The sequence below is a fragment of the Trachemys scripta genome, chromosome 11, assembly GCF_013100865.1.
Source record: "Trachemys scripta elegans isolate TJP31775 chromosome 11, CAS_Tse_1.0, whole genome shotgun sequence".
NCBI lineage: Eukaryota > Metazoa > Chordata > Testudines > Emydidae > Trachemys > Trachemys scripta.
Genome location: NC_048308.1, coordinates 57381863 through 57405575, shown reverse-complemented (window position 1 = coordinate 57405575; position 23713 = coordinate 57381863). Strand labels below are relative to the sequence as shown.

Genomic DNA, 23713 nt, shown 5'->3' with positions numbered 1-23713 from the left:
AGTATCAGGGGGTAGCCGTGTTAGTCTGTATCTACAAAAACAACAAGGAGTCTGGTGGCACCTTAAAGACTAACAGATTTATTTGGGCATAAGCTTTCGTGAGTAAAAACCTCACTTCTTCGGATGCATCCGAAGAAGTGAGGTTTTTACTCACGAAAGCTTATGCCCAAATAAATCTGTTAGTCTTTAAGGTGCCACCAGACTCCTTGTTGTTTTTGTAGATACAGACTAACACGGCTACCCCCTGATACTATTTTCCTTTATGTTTCACTGTCTTAGCAAATATCAATACTTATTTTTATGTAACCTTGCTTTTAATCTAAAATTCAGCACACTCTCAAATTCTACTAGTTACTGGTGAACGGATCTTTCTACAGCTTTTTATCTTTTCCATTTGTAACAAAAAGGCTAATACCTCACTGCCTGCCAATACTCTGTAATTTTTTACATCACACATCTCAGAATATGTCTAGTATGTAATACTTTAGTTCCCAAAATGTTAAATGAAGCATGCAAGCACAGAAGAAAAAGGCTTATATCAGTATGTTGTCTCATCTAGTGCTGTAATAAAGTATTAAAGTATATAGGTGATGTCATTTATACACCAAAAAGATATGATCTTTGTCCTGAAATAAAAAATGAAATCGTATGAAAAATAAAACTACAATAAAACAGAAGATTTAAATATTTTCCTTCCATATACATCATACCCACTCTTTTTAAAACCACATACACTACTTCAGTGACCTATATCTGAACTGCACAACATATCAGAACACTTCATCCATTTTCTTTCATTAACGTACTGTACTTTAACGTATTCTTTAGGTCTTTAGTAATCTGTTGCTATGATACAGCAGAATTGTGCAACTCTGCTTCTTGCTTTCCTGTTTATAGGATTCTGTAGTATCTCAGTCCACATTTTCATAAAAGTGTCTACAGATCTACATCATGGTCCTGGAGTACTCAGGAGACAAGAATGTACTACAGGAAGCTCTGTGTAGTCTGTATTTTGAAACATCATCTGCTCACATTAATTAATTTCTCAAACCATGCATTTTCTCTTCGCTACTAACATTAAAAACAAAACAACCCTCCACCCCCAACTACTAGCTGGTACCATCCCAGTTATTGTAAACATGTCCCTTCCTGATCATACCTCCTCGAGGTAACTCTGTGTGAAGGTATGCCAGGCCCTTGGTTACCGAATGTGCCAAACGACAGGAGCTCACCCAATCACTGGTGTGAAGACTCAAATACTTGCACAAAGAACCCTAGAGAGAGAATAAAAACAGTTCATTGAAATTTTATCACGTTGAATAACCAAATCAAAACCTTTTCAAAGGTCCACATCACACGCAGTACTCCCTAACACCCTGATCCTGAAATTACTCAATCAGTCTACCTGCATGCTATCAGTTGCTCGATCAGGGCCCAAGTTTACCTTTATCAGTGTTTATTGCTGCTATTGGTTTTTTGGTTTAGTCAGAAAATGAAAGTAGATAAACCAAGAGAGTGCATTTATTTTTTGCAGCTGTTATAATGTTCTGAAATTCCTGATGAACAGTGCCTGAACAAAGGTAATTGAAGAAACTATGTTCAGTACAAAATGGTGGACTTTGAATGATATCAGGATTTTAGCCATAATAAGAGGTTTACTAACTTATCTCCCTGGTATTTTCCCAGTCCCAGCAGATTTAGGCTTGGTCTTCACTACCAATTGATGTTAGTATAACTATGCCACTCGGGGTGGGCAAAATCCACCCCCCTGAGCAACGCGTTCACACCAACCAAACTTGTAGTGTCGACAGCGCTACGTAGCCAGGAGGGCTTGTGCCGTTGACATAGTTACTTGAGAGGTGTAATATATATGTCGACGTAGACAGTGTCTTCACTAAGCGCTATAAGTGTAGGCAAGCCCTCAGTCAGTCAACAAACATTGCAGGGATAGAAACAGGAACATCGTGATCCCCTTTCCCACTGAGAGAAGTTAAACAAGGAAATAGAGCTCCTGACAAAGCTGTGGAGGAACCCATCTGAAAGAGAAACTGAATGCTGTCATTTTGGGAATTGAAAAGATTCTACATAGATCTTATTTTCAAAAAGTGTCAGAAGAAAAACTCCAGTCTCTTCTATCCGGAAGATGCAAGATTCCCAGTAAAATAAGAGCCAGATCCTGCCAATCTTTACTCCCACAAGCACTCCTTTATGCAAGTAGTCTTACTAACATTACAGTCCATTAAACCTCCCATTCTCCCCAAAGCCCAGCCACAGGGCACCCCCCAGCCCAGACACTCATACCCTCTGCCCCCCCCCTGAGCCCAGCTATGGGATGCCCCCCCCGGCCCGACACCTACACCCCTCCCCCCCCCCCCCGAGCCCAGCCACAGGGCACATCCCCAGGCCAGACACCCACATCTCCTATCCCCAGAGTCCAGGTGCGGGGCATGCCCCAGCCCAGACAGCCACATCCCCTATCCCCAGACCTCAGCTGTGGGGTACCCCCAGTCCAGACATGTGCAGCCCCTCCTCTTAGAGCCCAGGGATCCAGAGGGAGAAACAGCCTGATGCCGAGTCCCGGAAACTTGTACGGAGTTTCCTGCACACTGCCACCTTCCTTCAGGACATGCTGGGAAATGCAGCTGCTGGGAACCCTCCAGCTCCCTCTCCTCCCAGCACTGTCTTATATTTGCAAGCTAGGGAGCTGGTCTCTGCTGGGTCCAATGTCCCCTAGTGGCAGCCAGCAGCTCTGCAGCCCCAGTTCTGTGGGGGGAAAGGAAATTCTGTGCAGAACATTAATTCTGCACAAATTCTGCATTGCACAGTGGTGCAGAATTCCCCCAGGGGTAGTATATGCATTACAATACAGTGCTTATTTACATGATTGCATACTATGTTTGCCTATAAGACCCACTTCATTTCATACTCAGGTATATAAATAGCACAATGACAAAAGCATATTTTTTCCACTGCCTTCATATTTGAAAATTAGCTGAACTAGTTTTACTTGATCTTTCAAGAACAATTTTTTCTCTCTCTCAGGTTAAGATCAAGTGTGGAAAATTTCAACCAGAAAATTAAGTTTTGGAAAGAGATTTGTAACAAAAAGGCTAGTACCTCACTGCCTGCCAATACTCTGTAAACTTTTACATCACACACCTCAGAATCTCTCTGATATACAATCACAACACATTTTTGGCTTGTGTAAACCACCGCACCTGAGGTCTGCATGTGACTGAGCTTTTCCTGTGGGAGTTCTTGGTTTGTAGAGGTCTCTCTGCTTACACATCTATCTATCACTGCTACTGCTTTTTCAGAGGCATTTTCAGTTTTAATCACTGTTAACTAAGACATTCTTTATAGCATTCAATTTTAATCACTGGCACCTAGGACACTGTCTCCTTTATAAGTTATGCCACATTGTTTGGCTTTTAAAATATTTTATATTATTGTATTCATTTTTAATTCTCACTTAAAGTCTGTCTGTATGTATATATATATAGTAGCTTAAAATATCTTGGATGGAAAGCATTTATATATAAGAAATAAATTATTACTATTGATTAAAATAATTGCCCTTGGATATTCCATACCTGTTTGAACACTGATGCTCCCCACCCATTTTCACCCCAAAGACTCATCCCACAATCCTCATCCTTCTGGATAGCAGAGAATATCATATTAGTAGCTCAGTTACACAAGGACAAATCTCATTTTTAAAAGTTATCTGATTACCTGCATATATTAACTATTTTATATATTAAAACCAACAAGAACCAAATAAATAATTCTGAAATAAAAATTAAAGCTTGTGTTTGTTACATATATTTCACATACACTTCAATTATTTTATAATAATTATTTCAGCATCAATATATGTAATATTAGTTATGATGTATGCACACAGCCCCAATGATGAAATTCAGCCAGTTCTGGTATGAGGTCAGCAAATCAACCAGAACAAAGCATACTACACAACATTTTGGCGAAGGGTATGAAGAAAATTATTCCCATCAGTCTCACTTCCTGCCTATCTTTTTTAAACAAATATACCATGGGGTCATTAATGTCCACATGGAGCAACCAGACTCATCCTTAGTTTTTAAGATCTCATGTGAAAGATTACTCTCCACCTCCCACCCCCTATAACACACACACCATAAGTTGCATAGAACTCAGTTTATTTGCTGTGGGAGAATTAAGGTGAGGTGATTTAGTATTTCTCGCCTGGCCTCAGGCCCCTTTGACGTACACTGGTCCTTTATGACTTTGCTCTTCTAGCCTCCTAGTTCAACTCCAGCTATTCTCAAATCCTTATGTCATATTCCTATCGGCTCCAACTCAGAGAGTATAGCAGAAGTGATACCTGCTTAGGGCCTCTGTGCCCTCCCCAGCAGTCTCATATCAGTCCTCAGGGGCTTCTAATCCTGTTCCTTGAATAGCTTTCTGCCAGTCTGCTGCTGGTGCAAAGTGGTTCTCAGCCTCTCTGGCAGCAACCCCCTTCTGCCCGGGCTGCAGTTTCTCATGTCGACTGTTGCTGATCAACCAATTGGCCACAGCTGAGCGGGTAGCTAGCTACTCACCCCTTAATCCCTTAGGCTGGGTCTACGCTATCACTTATTTCAGTATAACTTACACTGCTCAGGGGTGTGAATAAGACCCCTCCTGAGCAACGTAAGTTATACCGACCTAAGCACCAGTGTGGACAGTACTACATCCTCTCTATTTTACTATTCTTAGGTATAAAAAAAACAATTTATTTTCTATGAAGTACTTACATTGGGATAATATTCCATCACCAACAAATATTCAATACGTCCATCTGCAGTGAATCGCTCATCTCCCACAATGAAGCGGGCAATATTGTCATGCTCCATCAGTGGGACTCTATAAATGTTTCTCTCGTTGATAAAGTTCTGGCGGTTAGCAAAGGAAAATACTTTTGCAGCCACTGGACGCTCATCTAGGGAACCTTTATACACTGCTCCATATCGCCCCCGGCCAATCAGCTGTAAAAAGTTAAAAGTAGTCATTACATTGATTAAATAAGTAATGATCAAGAAAGGTTTTCACACTGCAAAATAGAATGGATATGTATATCTATAGGCCACATTTTAAATTTCACTATCATATACTCAACATGTATTACCAAATAGAGTGTCAGCATTCAAGAAATACATTTTCATAAAACCGAGGTTCAGATTTGCATGAAATAAATGTATACACATGCTAAAATTTGATAATGGCATAGCTATACTTCCACAAGGAATTACTCATTATGTACAGGCAAAGAAATATACATGTGTGCACACATTTTTGGAATACAGACCTCTGACTCCAGTTTAAAAAGTTTGTTTTTAAAACTGTTACTGCCCCATGAGGGAAAGAGCAGGGTTCCAAGTAAACTATGAAGTTTTGAACACTGTATTGAATTTGGTTCTCAGAGAAGACAGATCCTACAGCTGCATTTCTGTGACCCTAAAAGTGTCCCAAACCCAGAAGGCAAGGGACTCTCTGGTATCTAGCACGGAGTTTCAGCTGGCTTGACCAGCCCAGTACCCCAACTCACTGTTGTCCTAATCTGTATCTAAAAGGTGTCATGTAAGGTATTGGATGCGAACAGGTGACACACTGGTGATTAATATCATTGTGAAATGTACACATTAACACTATATATAAAATTACACATAGTCTGTAAACCAACCATGCAGGTAAAACAGATTTTTTTCTAGCCAAAGAAATGTGGGTTTGCCTGCTTGAGTGTGTCTTCCATGTTATTCAAGCCAGGTACGGCCAAAAGATAATGGGTATCGGAGATTGCAGGAAGATCATTTGCATTGTAAAAACAATCATAAATGGGGAAGAAGCCAGCATAGCATCTACACCAGACAGCGTGACTTTTACATCCAGCATGGGAAAGGAACCTTATTAGGGGATACTCTTCAGAAAAATGCATTTCAAAGGTTGACTGGACTATAAAGAGGGGAGAGCGAACCCCTAAATCATCCTTCATCTGAGGAGTCAAAGAAACTAAGTGCTTTGAGCTCTGGCTAAAGAACAGGTTAGCCATGCTGGAAGAATGACTGTGGTGAGAAAAACTTCTTTGAACAAAAGACTAGTTTGAAGTTGAGTTTTAGTCTTAGAAGCGTCTTTTTACTTTTGTTTGTAACCATTTCTATCCTTATTCCTTATACTTGGTATCACTTAAACATAGGTCCTTTTGTTAATAAACTGGTTTTACTTTTACCATAAACCAAGTCAGTGCTCTGATGGAAGGGAAGGGTGGGTTAACCCTCTAGTCAAGTTAATAAGATGCTGTGTTCTGTGTCTTTAAAGGGGGCAGTGAACGTAAGATTTTGTAGGTCCTACAGTCAGAAGGGCTGTGCACTGGAGAAAAGATGTCTCTGGGACCTCAGGAACTGATTATAACAGCTAAGCAAGGTTTGGATTGGCCAAGTCCTGAAAAGAGTTTGCTGGTGTGTCAGGGAGCTAACACATAGCTTAGCAGCAGCAAAGCTCTCACTTGCTGAGGTTAAGGGGTAATACAGTGGCTCATGGTTCCAAGAACCGCAGCACAGCGTCAGAATTTACAACTGTGGTTCTACTTTGAGTAGTTACATTGTAAAAATGGCATTGTAGAATTCCATGTTTATTGTGTCTCACTTATTTTCACAGACAGCTTGCTAAAAGTTTGGAAATTAAAAATAAAATGATCCATTTCCAAATGCCAGCTGCAAAGTCAGCCTGAGTCAAGCCGGGTTCCTTCCTTTTCCCACATCACCACCTGTGATGATAATGTTGCAGCACCAATTATGCACTCAGTTACATCCAGACATCCCATTATCTTCAAATGATGCTATCAGTTACACTTGTGCAGTCTCATAAGCCTTCAGCGAGAGTTGCACAGGTGTAACTGAGGGCATCATTAGCATTGCAATATATTTATTAAGATGCATGAGAAGAAAAGAAGCAAGTCTGGCTGTCAGAGTCCAAGGAGAGTTTGCATCTAGCAGTTAAAAAAAAACTATCTTTTTATTTCTAAATTGAACAATCTTGATATGAAATTAGCGAGACACAATAATTATAGGGTACTACTAAAAATAAATATTCACCTTTTAGGGTAGAATACTTTAAAAATTTTATTTAAAATTTTGTTTCAAAACTAAGCAATTTAAAACATTTCTATGTTTGAAATTGTTTTTTAAATCCCAAATAGAGTTTTTAAAGCAGCCATTGGGACACAGACATTCAAAAGGAACAAATAAAAAATGGTGTCTGCAAGACAATCTGTTTTTGTATAGAAAATCCTGAAGGAGCTGCAGATCCTACACTGCAATGCATCATGAAAATGTCACTACTGCACAACCACACTGACACACTGTAGTCAATATATTGTACTGTACAACCATAACGCAACATTGTCCAAAAGTCTATACGACATTCCAGTGCAACCATAGGCAAAACTAGACTTAATTTATACGTTTGGAGCATAGAGAAATGGAATAAACTCATTTATTCAGCATATTTTTTTAAAAACACAGCACAGATAAAACCCATATATTTTCTGTACTGCTAACTAATTTTCTTACCATCTAATGTTTTGTAAAGTAAATGTTTTTTTTAGCTCATGCATGACCAATCAACCTCATTGGTCACAGTTAACTGTAGTATGTATACTCCTTTAGCGAGTTTATGAGCACTAGGTAACCTTACTTGTTGTATGTATTGCAAACCCAAAGAACAAAAGCAATGAGTTAAGGATGCTGACTCAACCTCTCATTGCTTTTAGTGGTTTGCATATCACCCTTAAAGACATATATACTTTCAGCTTGTTTAGGTTCTATATTTGCCCTGATTTAAAACTGTTATAATCTATTGAGGAAAGTCAAGAAAATCTAACTTCCACCTTTGTAACCTCCACTTTTCCATAACTCCCTCCCAGTTCTGACTCAAAATATAACCCAGTTCCAGCATAATTCCCAGTGCCTTAAACCAGTTCGGCTCAACTATAGCCCCCTAGCAAAGTTGGGGGACAAGAGATCACCCAAGCCCCAGCAGGAGTGAGTCACTCTTCTCTCAATTTATGAGAGCTGATGAAGCCTGATCAAAAGAGTGCTGACATTCAGTCAAAACCTGAACATCACAATCATGAGTAATAAACAGAGTCACATCATTTACGTGGAGACTCGCTGGGGTACAAGCTCAAACAGGGAGAGAAAGGCCAGAAGGGTGCTTTCGCAACACCAGAACAGAGGCTTGATAGAAAGAGCATACAATATCTCAGACAGGGAACAACCCCGTCTGATTCCCCTACAGCAGTGGTGGGCAACCTGCGGCCAGCACGCAGCCCGTCAGGGTAATCTGCTGGCGGGCCGCGAGACAGTGTTTACATTGACCATCCGCAGGCACAGCCTCCCGCAGCTCCCTGTTCGCCGTTCGCTGCCAATGGGAGCCGTGGGAAGTGGCAGCCAGCATGTCCCTTCAGCCCACGCTGCTTCCCGCAGCTCCCATTGGCCAGAAACGGTGAACTGCGGCCACTGGGAGCTGCGGGCAGCTGTGCCTGGGGACGGTCAATGTAAACAAACTGTCTCACGGCCCGTTAGGGGATTACCCTGACAGGCTGCGTGCGAGCCGCGGGTTGCCCACTACTGCCCTACAGACTGGAAAGGGGGTACTCAAAACACTATTCATCTTAAGAAGAAGACTATATCTCATTATACACTACAGCAACTGAATGCAGAGGACATACCTGGGCTCAAAACTAAAAGCACAAAGGATGCGAAACAAATATCTATGATCTACATGATCAAAAACCTTTTCTTGGTCAAGGAAAATCAACCCAATATGCAAATCAAAGATTTTTGAGGCTGAAATTACCTCCCACATTAGGAAAAGGTTATCAAAAATGGACCTGTGGGAATGCAATAGGTCTGAGCAGGGTGCATGACTGAACCAGTCATGTTCAGTCTATTTGCCAAGGCATTTGAAAAAAGGTTATATTCAGGACAAAGCGGGGACACAGGTCCCCATTCCTAGGCAACAGGAAGAACCACTCGATGACAACTGAGTGGATGTTCTCTCTGATGCCCCCCTGAAAAACCTGAAGCAAGTCAGGCCCAAGAAGGGTCCAAGAGGCCTTATAAAACTCAATAGGCAAATCATCAATACCTCGTGCCTGCCTTAGAGCGAAGTCATTTAGGGCAGAAGCCAATTCTGAGAGTGTCAGATCCTGTTCAAGTTAGTCCACATCCAGTGCTGAGATCCTAAGAAGATCCTAAAGGAGCCGCCAAGTCTCAGATGGACATACAGGCTCTGTGGCATACAGATCTGAGAAAAAACTCACAGCAAAGTTCCTAATCCCATCCTTCATCTTCTAATGCTATGAAATGTCTTGTTGATAGTGTTGGTTTATTATTTTTTGGGGAAAGGATAAACTTCTCCCTGGGACAATGAGTGAGTTCTATCGAATTTCCTTCCCTCATTATCTCAAGCACTCATTTTCTGATATGGTCCACTCCCAGAAGAAGGCACTTTTCATGACAGCTGAAGCCTTGCAGGTAAAACAACTTGTGGGAAGGGGGGATGCTTTGCAGCCTTCTCAACCACCTCAGCACTGACGTTGCCTACATGATGGCTCAGAGCAGGAATTTCTTCCCTCCTGGTTCCCACCAACCTTGCCTTCCCAAGAGATTCAGGAGACTCCAGTGAAACCTTCCTGTTTGCTCTGCAAACTGTACGAACAGGAGTCCCATGACTAAGGGAGAAGCCATGGGGACTTGAAAACATGTCACTGACTCTGACCTGGTCTTAGTGAAGGAAGCTTCCATAAAGTCAGCTCAACTCTCTTGGCACAGACCTTGCCCAAACTCCAACTTGGAGCTGGTTTCACTGTGGCCTGCTCAGCTTTCTTAGAGATGACCTTGCCTACATGCCATCAGAAGCCAGACTTCCCTGCAGCCAACTGCAGTGTCTCAGCAGGGACATAGACGCTGAGTTCCTGTGGCCTGCTGTCACTCTCTGCCATTTCTGGGACATGGGGAAGAGGAGCAGCGATGCTGTCCTTCAAACCCTCCTCAGTGCCCAATTTTTTTTAAGTTGGACAGTTTTGAGGTGGAAAAACCTCTAAGTCAATGAAGACACAGAGACACTTTGTTAATCTTTTATACATCCTCTGAAAGTTCTGATACAAAGGGAGACCTGGGAGCCAGCTGTTTGTGCCACCCAGAGGCAGAGAATTTTGGAGAGTTATTCCGATTCCTACGCCCAGGCCCAGAGAAAAGTTCTGGACTGCCTCCAGTTGCCATTGACATGGGGAACACCTCACTGTGCAGACTATTTGACATGAAGGAAATTGAGAAAACATGCAGCACCCCACTATTATTGAAATATACTACTGCAATCCACAGTAAATTCTATACTTACAGTAATGTTACTACAATGTTTCAGACTATTACTATAAGATACTGTATTTCTAAATATTTTTTAACATGGTTATCAATGTCAAATAGAAAAAGCATTTTTGATGTGACATTGAAATACAATATGGGCAAGTTCCCCTTACTGCTCTTCAGTAGTTAATGTTCTTCTAAAAGAAGAGCACATTCTGACTAATATCAATGATACTGGTGAGTAAAGAGAGAAGGTAAAATAATGTCTTTGGCTTCTAGTATTTCTGAGGTAACCTCTATTAGTTTAGTGATTTTGTTTATGTTTTTTACCACAGTTCACAAAAAATGTAACCAGGACAATACAAAAATGGGAAAATATAGCACATTTATTATATATATCTGTTTCTTAAATATTACAACAATATCTGGCAGGTAATTTGATCACAGGTGGAGCAAACAATGAAGAGTAAATAATGATGCAGAAATTCTGAGTGGCATACTTACCTCTAGCAATTTTAGATTATCCAGGTCTAGTGAAGGCTCTGATGCTGCTGCCTCCATCATGTTCATACTGTGTAGACCTTGCTTACGGTCCCCTGCAGATACAGGAACCAAGTTCTGATAGTTAAGATTTTATGCAAAAATACATTTGAGAATGGTTACAGAACTATTCTGGGACTTGATGGCAACAGTGGCTGTTACGGTGAAGGACATGCCAAGCCAGGAGTAACACTGCAAACCCTTCTCCCCCGAGCTAGTAAAACTAAGATGGGAAGCGTAGGTGGTAGGGAAGGTGATGGCTACTTGCTACACAACTATTCTTTTGTGCGTGACACAGAATCCCACTGGTGCTGGCCTTAGAGAAGACTGATGGCTCCACTCCAGCTATTTGTTAAGCAGAGGATTCATGGAAGAAAAATAGAACCCAGATTGAAAACATGTAGGAGTCCTTATAAATTTCTATGGGCCATTAAGAAATATATTTAAAGGGGTGGGAATAGAGGGAGGTAAGGGAATTATAATTGTGAAGAACAGTTAAAAGAATAATATGAAAAAAGAAAAGCTCATCAAATTCTACCTGCAAGCATCCTATATCCAAAGAATATAGCAGCAATCAAAACAGCTAATACAGAGACTGAGGCCAAGGCAATAACAATAGTCTCATCTCGGTGAAAAGAATTAGATGAATCTGAAAGAAAGGAGAAAGAGTATATGTCATTTTTTTTAATGAACATTAGAAAGATTCAGAACCATACAACAGACAAAGTAACAGAAATGAGAAACAAATCATGCTGTATGGATTACACTATATGTCCCTAATTTATTTTTATCTTTAAAATTTAAGGAGGAGAGAACAGTTGACTAGCTAAACATGGCTGAGAACATTAACTCTGCAGCATCACCAGGGCCTTTCTTGCCTGTATGGTGAGTGAGACACCAAAACTGGAAACTGAATCACTGTCTTCCATATGGCAACGTACAGAACAACCACACAAGGTTGACAGTTAAAAATACAAATTGGAGGGCTGGGCCAATGTTATGAATGACAAAAGTTGTAACAAGTCCATTATATTACTAGAAAATGCTATAGTAGTGTAATGTTCAGGACTTCTTCTAAAAGGGTCATTCGGTTATGTTGATTTAATGAACTTGGCATATACATTCACCAGAAGGTTCCTCTATCCTCATATGATTTCTACTTTTAACTCGCTTGTTTTCCTCTCATCCCTCATTTCTCTAGGTTTTGAAACCCATAAATTGTACAAGGACTATATCTGAAATCAAGACATCTTAATATAATTAAAATCCTTAGTTTTCTTTAATGAATAATAATCCTTCAGAAATACATTGCAGCATGAAATCTAGGAAAGCAATCAGCAGCTGAAATTAAAACAAGTTAGACTCAAAGGTTGATGGTATCTCCCAAAGCCCTGAATTGATTCCTGGTCTCTCTAAGTGCACCCACTCAGATGTCAAGCCTCATGATTTTCTCTATCCTGAGGTGGAATTTTGCTATTCTTCCACTAATAGATCAGGCCTTGGGCTACCATATCCTGTGTATCAACAGTGCTGCTGGGTCAGACTTGAGTCAGTGGCATTGCAACGTGGCACTGCAACGTGGCACGTGGGGTTACAGTGCTACTCACATTTGGCCTGCCACTCACTAAAACCTGGCCCAGCTGACTCTCTGTGTTGCTGTGACCTCGCACATGAGATCACAACATCCAGACCCAGGCCCATCCCCATGGAACAGGAGCCACCAGTGCTGGATATGGGGAGGGCTCGCTCTCCTACCACCTCACCCCCAGGGACTCCCTTCCACACCAGACCCATGACCCAGCTAGGATCTTGACTGGCACAAAGAAAGGAAATACTGGAAGTTTATGATAAACTCTGAATGGGGCAACCCTAGGCACTGGAAAATCCAGCAAACAAGATGTCACAGGGACCTTAATGGCTGTTGGCCTTGGAAATGATATTTAGAGTGTGTATACACCACTGTTTGCAAAGCCCTATAAAACCTTCAGTCAGGGCCGTCCTTAGGTATACACAGCATACTCGGCTGTGTAGAGCACCCAAAATTTGGGGCACCATTTCCCTCGCTGGTTGCGGCTGGAATCCTCTCTTCTCCGGCTCCTCGCCTGCGCTGGGCCAGTGGGCTTCTCCCCAACCTCAACCCCACCCCCTCCCTCACTCGCTCCTCAGCCGGCTGGCTGAGGGCCCTAGCCCCAGGAAGCCCAGAGCGGCCCGGCCCACCGACGCCCAGAGCAGAGTTCCTCCCTGGACCCTGCCTGCGCCGCTAGGTTTCTGGCGGGGGACAGGCCAGGGCAAGGACAGGAGGAGTGAAACTTCCACGTGAGTCAGGTGGGTGGTGGGTAGGGAAGAGCCGGCCGAGCAGGGGAGGGAGGAACTTAAAGTGCACTTCCCTAATTAAATCTAGCTAACACACACACACACACACACAGTCTCTCTCTCACACAGATCAGTTCTCACACCCACAGAGATTCTGCCTCTCACAAGTCACAGTCCCCCAACACACAGTCACATAAACTCTCTCTCTCTCACACACACACACACGAAACATTACAAAAAAATAACTATGAGGAAGTGAGTAATTCTGTATTTAGAACAGGATGTGAATAATATGCAGTAAATAAGGCCTGCGGTAGAACTTTGAATGACTAGGATAAAATGGAACACTAAATGGCTGTTCATTTAGTGAGCACCATCCATGCTGTACATTGAACGAGGCAAGGGTCCTATAAAAAAAATATTATGTGATCATGTAATTAAAGACTATCAATGCATACACAGAAGGGGCCCAATTAAGGCTAAATAGGCAACCTTAAAAATGGTGTTTCGTTACCTTTGAGTGCTTGACTTTGCAATCATAATATTCGCTTAATGTAGCTCTTTGTATGTAATATATATAAACAAGTAGACAATGTAGAATAGTTGTGCAGATCTGTATTATATATATCATATCATTCTATTTCAGAAGTAATATGTGATCAAATAATTAAAGACTGTATTGTAATGCATATTTTTATATACATTAAACAACTTTCCACTAGTCCTCTATGTTGCCCATTAAAGCTCAAGTGCTCTTGTGCATATATGGTCTGCTTTGTACTTTATACAGTAAATGATTAACTGATTATGTTTTTCTGGCATACAAAGAACATGAGACAGTGCTAGAAGATACTACATATATGTATGTATGTTGTAGATAAACACTTTATGATAATGCATTACTTGAGAAATAGTTTGTGATTATTTAAATAAAGACTGTATTGTAATGAATAAACACAAGGGGGCAGGAGTTCACGTAAGGTTGTATGTGCAACCTTAACCAGGGGCCTCTGTAGTCCATGATCTTTTGTCTGTACTATTTAGTGAAATTAACTCTTGCCATATAATTGTACTCCAAATGTAAGCTCTCATTTAAAACACTAATGAAGTTTCCAACCTTTAAATATGCAAGGAAAACAGTAAAATGTGAACTAATTAGAAGAAATGTACAAACAGGACAACGTTGTCTTCCTAATTCTTCTGACAACCTAACAATTGTTCAAGAAGAGGTGTTCTGCTCAATGAGCTGCTAACGTCAAACATGAAACACTAAATTTACTACGGCCATGATCCTATACAGCAGGGGTCAGCAACCGTCGGCACGCGGCCCATCAGGGTAATCCGCTGGCGGGCCGCGAGACATTTTGTTTACGTTGACTGTCCGGAGGCACGGCCCCCCGCAGGTCCCAGCGGCCACGGTTCACCCCGTTCCTGGAGGATGGGAGCTGCGGGAAGCGGCGGCTAGCATTGCAGCCCACTGCTTCCCGCATCTCCCACTGGCCAGGAACGGCGAACCGTGGCCTGGGAGCTGTGGGGGGCCGTGCCTCCAGACGGTGAACGTAAACAAAATGTCTCGTGGCCCATCAGTGGATTACCCTGATGGGCCACATGCTGAAGGTTGCCGACCCCTGCCATACAGAGTCACACTTTTAACTCTGTGCAGTGGGTAACCCCGCTAATTTAACCAGGATTACTCAAAACATATAAAGTTAAACATACATGTAAATTTTTCATAATCAAGACATAGTAAGTAACACAAAGGACACGGTAGTGATAATATTCATTTTAACATTTAAATAAACAAAAAATTCCATCTTAAAATTTGCACAAAGCTTCCACAGAATTTCTAGTCTCATGCATCAGAGTGTTGCAGAAACGAAAGTGGCTTTGCTGCAGAATACAGGTCCACCTTGCGTCAGAGTACATGGGGCCTTATTATTATTTGTATTCCTATAGCACCAACGAGCCCTAGTCATGGACCAGGACTTTATGGTGCTAGCCACAGAACAAAATGACAGTCTTGGACCTTAATTTTGCTGTATTCACTTCTGAATTCTTAACAGTGCAGCCTGAGGCCTGATTCTTCAAAATATTGCATGTAGGCAGACCTTTACAACCTATGTGGACTCCTATCAAAGTACATGGGACTTCACGTGGTCCTAAGGTACTGCCCAGGCAGATTGCTTTGAAGGATCAGGGTCTTAAAGCTCTCAATAAAGTTTCTCTGTTGTGACAGGTTTAAAATATTCATTTTGAAACTGTTATTGCAGGGTTTTTTGTTTTGATGATTTTAAGTAAGGAATCTGAATGACACTGGAGATGAGATCACACAAATATAGAGAAGATCCTGAAGTTCAAAGCATGAACTTAATACAAAACAGAACTACAGAATACATGCGCAATGTGGCCTTCAGCTGCGGAGAACTGAACACAATGCTGCAAAGATGTAGCTTTTCTAAGTAGGCAAAAAGGACCTTGCAAGTATAATTAATTCTAGCTGCTTCTAAAATTATTTCCTTTCACAGTGGCCTTGCAGGGCTTTTATAACACAGTGCGTGGCTTCCAGCTCTCTGAACAGATACATAATATTATCAACCGTTTCCAAGAGCTCAAGTATTTCAGCTGTCATTCTAAATTTTAATCTCACACTGATTGGTTTATCACAAAATGGTCTGTATGATCTAATTCCCAGTATCAGTCTCCTCACTAAAAATGGCAGTTAAAACATTTATTATTTATACTCTAAAATATTTGAAACTATTTTGATCCACCTGACCCCTCAGGAAACCGCACTAAAATATAAACATAAAAAAAGAATAAATTCAGCAAGCATAGAATCATAGAAATGTAGAGCTTGAAGGGACCTCAAGAGATCAACTAGTCCATTCCCCTGCACCAAGGCAGGGCCAAGTATAATTAGACCATTCTGGACAGGTGTTTGTCTAACTGTTCTTAAAATCCTCTAGTGATGGGGATCCCACAATCTCCCTTGGTAATCTATTCCAGTACTTAACTATCCTTACAGTTAGAAAGTCTCCCCCCCCCCCCAATATTTAACCTAAATCTTCCTTACTACAAATTAAGCCCATTGCTTCTAATTCTATCTTCAGTGGACATGGAGATCAATTGATCACTGTGCTCTTTATAAACTGCCCTTAACCAACTGAAGACTTATCAGGTGCCACTCCCAGTCTTCTTTTCTCAAGACTAAACTTGCCCAGTTTTTTTAACCTTATCTAAGCGGTCAGGTTTTCTAAACCTTTTATCATTTTTGTTGCTCTCCTCTGGACTCTCCTCAATTTGTCCACATCTTTCTTAAAGTGTGGAGCCCAAACTGGATACAGTACTCCAGCTGAGTCCTCCTCAGTGCGGAGTAGAGTGGAACAATTACCTCCTGTGTCTTGTATATAACACTCCTGTTAATGCACCCCAGAATAATATTAGCCTTATGTGTAGCATATAAATGATGAGTAAGGTTAAGATTTTGTCAGATATTTTTAATAAAAGTCAGGGACAGGTCACGGACAATAAAGAAAAATTCATGGAAGCTCATAACCTGTCCCTGACTTTTACTAAAAATATCCCTAACAAAATGGGGAGCCCAGCTGTGGGGTCCCACACCGCTTGCAGAGGTTGGGCAGCTGCGGGGGCTGCTCCAAGCTCTGGGTACCCCACCACCTGTGGGGGCTTGGAGCTCCACGGCTGCTGGGAGCTGCGGGGGGCCCCGATGCAGCCAGGAGCTGTGGCCCCACCACCTGTGGTGGCCGGGAGCTGCAGGGAGCCCCACCGCCTGTGTTGGCCAGGAGCTGCGGGGGAGGGGCAGCTCAGAGCTCCAGCTGCAGGTGGCCTCCACCGTCTGCGGAGGCAGGAGCTGTGGCCCTACTGCCTGTGGTGGCTGGGAACTCTGCGGGGCCCCCAGCACCTGCAACAGGGGGGCCAAAGGGCGCAATTCCCCAGGGGCCTGGGCGATTTAAAAGGGCCCAGGGGCCCCCGGCTGCCGCCACTGCAGCAGGGGCTAAGGCAGGTTTCCTGCCCTCCCTTGCTCTGCACTGCTCCCGGGAGCAGCCTGCACGTTCCTGTGGCTCCTGGGGAGGGGGTCTCCGTGCGCTGCCCCCACCCCTAGCGTCGACTCCGCAGCTCCCATTGGCAGAAAAAACACCACAGTGGCCCAACACTGTAGCATTTAATTTCAGAAATGGGAACTATACAAAAATGAGGAAGTTGGTTAAACAGAAATTAAAGGGTACAGTGCCAAAAGTGAAATCTCTGCAAGCTGCGTGGAAACTTTTTAAAGACACCATAATAGAGGCTTAACTTAAATGTATACCTCAAATTAAAAAACATAGTAAGAAAACCGAAAAAGAGCCATCGTGGCTAAACAATGAAGTAAAAGAAGTAGTGAGAGGCAAAAAGGCATCCTTTAAAAAGTGGAAGTTAAATCCTAGTGAGGAAAATAGAAAGGAGCATAAACTCTGGCAAATGAAGTGTAAAAATACAATTAGGAAGGCCAAAAAAGAATTTGAGGAACAGTTAGCCAAAGACTCAAAAAGTAATAGCAAATTATTTTTTAAGTACATCAGAAACAGGAAACCTGTTAAACAACCAGTGGAGCCATTGGTTGATCAAGATGCTAAAGGAGCACTCAAGGACGATAAGGTCATTTCGGAGAAACTAAATGATTCTTTGCATCAGTCTTCACGGCTGAAGATGTGGGGGAGATTCCCAAACCTGAGCCACTCTTTTTAGGTGACAGATCTGAGGAACTGTCCCAGATTAAGGTATCATTAGAGGAGGTTTTGGAATAAATTGATAAATTAAACAGCAATAAGTCACCAGGACCAGATGGTATTCACTGGTTCTGAAGGAACTCAAATGTGAAATTAAATCAGTTTTCAGAATGGAGAGAGGTAAATAGTGGTGTCCCCCAGGGGTCTGTTCTGGGACCAGTCCTATTCAACATATTCATAAATGATGTGGAAAAAGGGGTAAACAGTGAGTTGGCAAAATTTGTAGATGATATAAAATTACTAAAGACAGTTAAGACCCAGGCAGACTGTGAAGAGCTACAAAAGGATCTCTCAAAACTGGGAGACTGGGCAACAAAATGGCAGATGAAATTTAATGTTGATAAATGCACAGTAATGCACACTGGAAAACATAATCCCAACTATACATATAAAATGATGGGGTCTAAATTAGTTGTTACCACTCAAGAAAGAGATCTTGGGGTCATTGTGGATAGTTCTCTGAAAACATCCACTCAATGTGCAGCAGCAGTCAAAAAAGCAAACAGAACGCTGGGAATAATTAAGAAAGGGATAGATAATAGGACAGAAAATATCATGTTGCCTCTATATAAATCCATGATATGCCCACATCCTGAATACTGTGTCCAGATGTGGTCGCCCTATCTCAAAAAAGATATATTGGAATTGGAAAAGATTCAGAAAAGGGCAACAAAAATGATTAGGGGTATGGAATGGCTTCCGTATGAGAAGAGATTAATAAGATTGGGACTTTTCAGCTTGGAAAAGAGATGACTGAGGGGAGATATGATTGAGGTCTATAAAATCATGACTGGTGTAGAGAAAATAGATAAGGAAGTGTTGTTTACTACTTCTCATAACACAAGAACTGGGGTCACCAAATGAAATTAATAGGCAGCAGGTTTAAAACAAATAAAAGGAAGTATTTCTTCACACAACGCACAGTCAACCTGTGGAACTCTTTGTCAGAGGATGTTGTGAAGGCCAAGACCATAACAGGGTTCAAAAAACAACTACCGTATATACTCCATCATAAGCCAGTTCGTTTATAAGCCGACCCCCCCACAAGATGGATAAGTAAAAATGGAAAAATGTTATGACCCGTTCATAAGCCGACCATATAATTCAGGGGTCAGCAAACTTTGGCTCCCGGGCCATCAGGATAAGCCGCTGGTGGGCCGAGATGGTTTGTTTACCTTGCGTCCGCGGGCATGGAGGTAAACCTAAGTAAACAAAGTGTCCCGGCGCGCCAGCTGCTTACCCTTATGGGCCGGGACAGCAACTGGTGGGGAAATTTTTTGGTGGGGAGAAGCTGGGGTCAGGGGAGTAACCCCTGTGACCACCCCCCACATGACCCCATCCCTAGCCCAGAACCCCCCCACTCTCCCCATCCCATCCCTTCCCGCCTTATCTGGGGAGGGCCAGGGGAGGATGTCTCTGGCCTGGCTGGAGCTGCTCTGGCAGGCTGGGCAGCACGGCCGCAGCCTGCTCCAGCGGGCCAGACTGGGCGGCGCGGCTGCAGCATGTTCCAGCAGGCTGGGCCGGGCGGCATGACCGCAGCGCGCTCCGGCGGGCCGGGCGGCCCAGCCACAGCCTGCTCTGGGGGGTGGGGCTGAGCGGCACGGCTGCAGCCCGCCAGCCCCGAAGCTGCAGCTGCTTCACAGGCTGGGGGGAGAGCAGCGTGGCCAGAAGCGGAGAGACTCTGGCCGCGCCTCTTCCCTTCTGGCTCTGCTGCCTCTGTTGGAGGGAGGGGCTGTGTCCCACCTCTCCCTCTCTATACCAGTTCATAAGCCGACCCCCTTCTCTGGTGCTTCCCTTTTTTATTAAAAAAATTTGGCTTATGAACAAGTATATACGGTAGATAAATTCATGGATGATAGGTCCATCAATGGCTATTAGCCAGGATGGGCGTCCCTAGCCTGTTTGCCAGAAGCTGGGAATGAGTGACAGGGGATGGATCACTTGATGATTACCTGTTCTGTTCATTCCCTCTGGGGCACCTGGCACTAGCCACTGTCGGAAGACAGGATACTGGGCTAGATGGACCTTTGGTCTGACCCAGTAGGGCCGTTCTTATGTTACCTTGTAATACAGCTGGTTGAATCTCAGAATTTCCATTCTGCGGGAAATTATGACATTGTGAAAAAAGTTTTGTTGTAATTCAGAACAAAAAGTTAGAGATTTCAAAATTTCCCACAAAAAGAAAATTCTGAAAATTTGTTTGAGAAATTAAACTGTTCCCACTCAAACTTTCCAAAACAAAACAGAGCCGCCATCTGCCCTGACTCCCAGAGGATTCCTCCTCAAAAAGCACTATGGGAAGGCAGAGGAGTTGTCTTACATGCTTAAATTTTCCAGTACTTCTGCCACTATGATGCAATTTCCTTTGTAAAAAGTATCTTTCATAAAAAGTATCAAAAACTGCTCTCCTGTAAGACATAAAGAGGTCATTTCCTTAATCTTTAGGTTGAAAGTAACTGAAAACTCTTTCAAGCACAGCACACTTTCAAAAGCAATGATGGTTTAAAGTGCTGAGATATTTGCGATTATAGAATTTGCCAATCACTGGTGGATGAAAGAGACCTGTAACGTGCTATTTCTTGTCAAAGGGACATTTTCTCCCTTACTCATTTTCTTCATTTGGAGGTAGAAAACTCCCATCAGTTTCAACTGAGTTTCCTTCTCATTGTTCTGTGCACAAGGAGTGAACGAGCAAGGTTTACCACATTTTACCCTGAAATGAATGGATCTTCGGAAATCTGTAGATTGACACTGTTGGCCCCTCCTCCTATCAATACATGGTATGTTCTATAGAGGGAAGTCTGCAGGTTATTAATACTGCTTCAACCTCATCCCTGTACAGCTGAGCGTCTGATAATAGTGATGTAATTAATTACTGTATGCAATGGAAAACAAAATCTTATCTGTACATTATCCATACCTTTAACTTATAACGTAAATAAATTCCAACTTTTTTTTTTTTAAAAAGTGTAGTTTTATACCCATGTATTGTAATCTACTGAATTCTTAGGTATTTTAATTAAAAAACAGAAACAAACTTTTCAGTTCTTTAAAAGTTATAAGGAACACTTTCTACTCTTATAAATAACATAGATAAATAGTTGAAAAGTATCTGATTTAGGGTTTGTTTTTTAATTCCAAGGACCAGATGGTACCTCTGATATCTGTTCATGGAGGGGGTCTGTGTGTGTGGAGATGTCCCCATTGCCAGGTGAAATGGAGGTCAATCTCCTCTCATAGCTCAGTGGGAGGACTCCTTTGGACCTCATAGAGGGAGGAGTGGATGGAGTGAGCAGACTGGGAGGAGAGGGCAGGCAAGAGACACCACGATGTCAAAATGTGTGTTTCATATCAGCAGTATTGCCAACACTAAGTGTGCAAAAATCATGATTCAGGCCTTAAAAACTCATTAGATTTTTAAATAATAAATTTGGGGATATTTTTTATTTGCCTTCTGATTTCTGAGCATTTAGAGTACACTTAGATCACATGTTCATGCTTTTCTTGACAACCATTTGGGGTAGGGTTTTTAAAAACAAACAAACAAACAAAAAAAGCTGAGATTTCCACGTAACCACTAGACTCTAGGAACTCAGGCTTTAAGAAAAAAATCACCAAATATCATGAGACTTGCAATGAAATCACGAGAGATGGCAATGCACATACCCCTCTAGCACACACAAATGCACAGAGAGATAATACAGCTAGGACTGTAATATCTTTTTAGCAGAATCCCCAGAGAGGTCCTTGAAGAAGCACGGCAAGATTTTGGTAGTGTGGCTCCAGTGGGCCTCCATGCATATCTCTCCATCCACCAGAATCTATAGTTGAGGTTTGGGCCGTTGACATTTTTGCACACGTGTAGAAAAAAAAACTGTGCCCACTCCTCAACCCCCTGCCCTGTCAGGAGATAACGTAGGGAACATCTACACAAGGAAGTCCTCACCGAGACCTCCTCCTCTAGTGCCTCTGGGTTTAGTATGGGAGGGCTTGATCTAGACTCAAGTCTTGTGTGTAAAAATTGTCATTTTCTTCAGCAAAGTCCTTAAAAGCCCAATTCAACTTTTCTCTCTGTTTTCATTACTCTGAGTCCAGAGACATCTGTGGGTTAGCTTCTAATAGTACAGTGTGAAAAGACTGCCAAATACTAAAATACTGTTTCTAATTATAGTCTTGATAGATCTGAAGTTCCTTGCTAATGTGAAATTAAACCTGAAGTAGACTACACAATAAACTGCATTTTAAAAAAGTCAAGAGATAGATTCTTGGCTACTGACGGAAGTAAGGTGAGAGAAAGTCTCACCTCCAAAAGCAAATTGAATGAAGTACACTTTATCTTGGTTTCAAGATTAGCATTTAGCTGATGGAAAGATAAGCTATATACAATATCTGGTTTGCAATCATGAAAATGAAAATTATTTGAAAACTTAATTATGTTCTTTAATAAATGAGAAAAAAATTCACAAAGATAAAATGTCCCCTTACATTGATGTTGGACCTACTACTGGTCTTCATTTCTGACATTAAATCAAAGAGCAGCTAACTGCTTTCAATTGATGGAAGTCACTTACTCAGCATCTGTAAAAATGTTGGGCCACAAAAGAATGCATGTACCAGAACTATGAAAGTGAGACTACTTTACAAAGGCAGGTTAAAACTATTTTAATTGCAACAGACTCAATAATTAAATATTTCACAAGAGCAACATTCTTGGACATATCTCACAGATCAGAAAATATGAGAAACTGCAGAACAGCTGCTAGAAAAAATATTTACATAGACTTTAAGGCCAGAAGGGACCGTCATGATCATCTAGTCTGACCTCCTGCACATCGCAGGCCACAGACCCTCACCCACCCACTCCTGTAATAGACCCATAACCTCTGGCTGAGTTACCGAAGTCCTCAAATCGTGATTTAAAGACTTCAAGTAACAAAGATCCACCATTTACTCCAGTTTAAACCAGCAAGTGACCCTGTGCCCCATGCTGCAGAGGAAGGTGAAAAAAACCCCAAGGTCTCTGCCAATCTGACCTGGAGGAAAATTCCTTCTTGACCTCAAATATGGCGATTATTTGACCCTGAGCATGACAGCGAGACCTACCAACCAGACACCTGGGTAAGAATTCACTGCAGCAACTCAGAGCCCTCCCTATCTAGTGTCCCATCTCCAGCTGTTGGAGGTATTTGCTACTAGCAGTTGCAGATGCGCCATGTGCCCTTGTAGGAAATCTCATCCTACCATCCTCCAAAAAACTTATCAAGTTCAGTCCGAAACCAGTTAGTTTTTTTGCCCCCACTGCTCCCTTTGGGAGGCTTCAACCCTCCAGAACTTCACTCTGATGGTTAGAAACTTTCATCTAATTTCAAGCCTAAACTTGATGCCCTGTTTATATCCATTTATTCCTGTGTAGGGTTACCATATTTAACAAATAAAAAAAGAGGGCCCCTTGGCCCCGCCCATCTCCCACCCCAGCCCAAACTCCGCCCCCTCCCCGCCCCCTCCTCCCTCCCACTCCCAGCCACGTGAAAAGGGCTGCCCGAGCGCTACCGACTTCACAGTTTGCCGGGCAGCCCCCAGACCCTGCGCCCCCGGCCGGCGCTTCCCCAGTGCAGCTGGAGCCCGGGAGGGGAAGCGCCCAGCCGGGGGCGCAGGGTCTGGAGGCTGCCCGGCAAACCATGAAGC

General features: G+C 42.5%; 1 protein-coding gene across 2 annotated transcripts in view; it reads right to left on the bottom strand.

Moving 5' to 3' along the window:
- BMPR2 (bone morphogenetic protein receptor type 2) overlaps nt 1-23713 on the bottom strand; it is a 172464-nt gene that overhangs the window by 17418 nt on the left and 131333 nt on the right. For both annotated transcript variants that reach the window (XM_034786516.1, XM_034786517.1), the window contains 4 exons: nt 11467-11577; nt 10893-10984; nt 4779-5009; nt 1160-1274 (listed from right to left, as the gene is read on the bottom strand). In XM_034786516.1, the coding sequence (XP_034642407.1) occupies nt 1160-1274; nt 4779-5009; nt 10893-10984; nt 11467-11577 (549 nt within the window). The remainder of the gene's footprint in view (nt 1-1159; nt 1275-4778; nt 5010-10892; nt 10985-11466; nt 11578-23713) is intronic.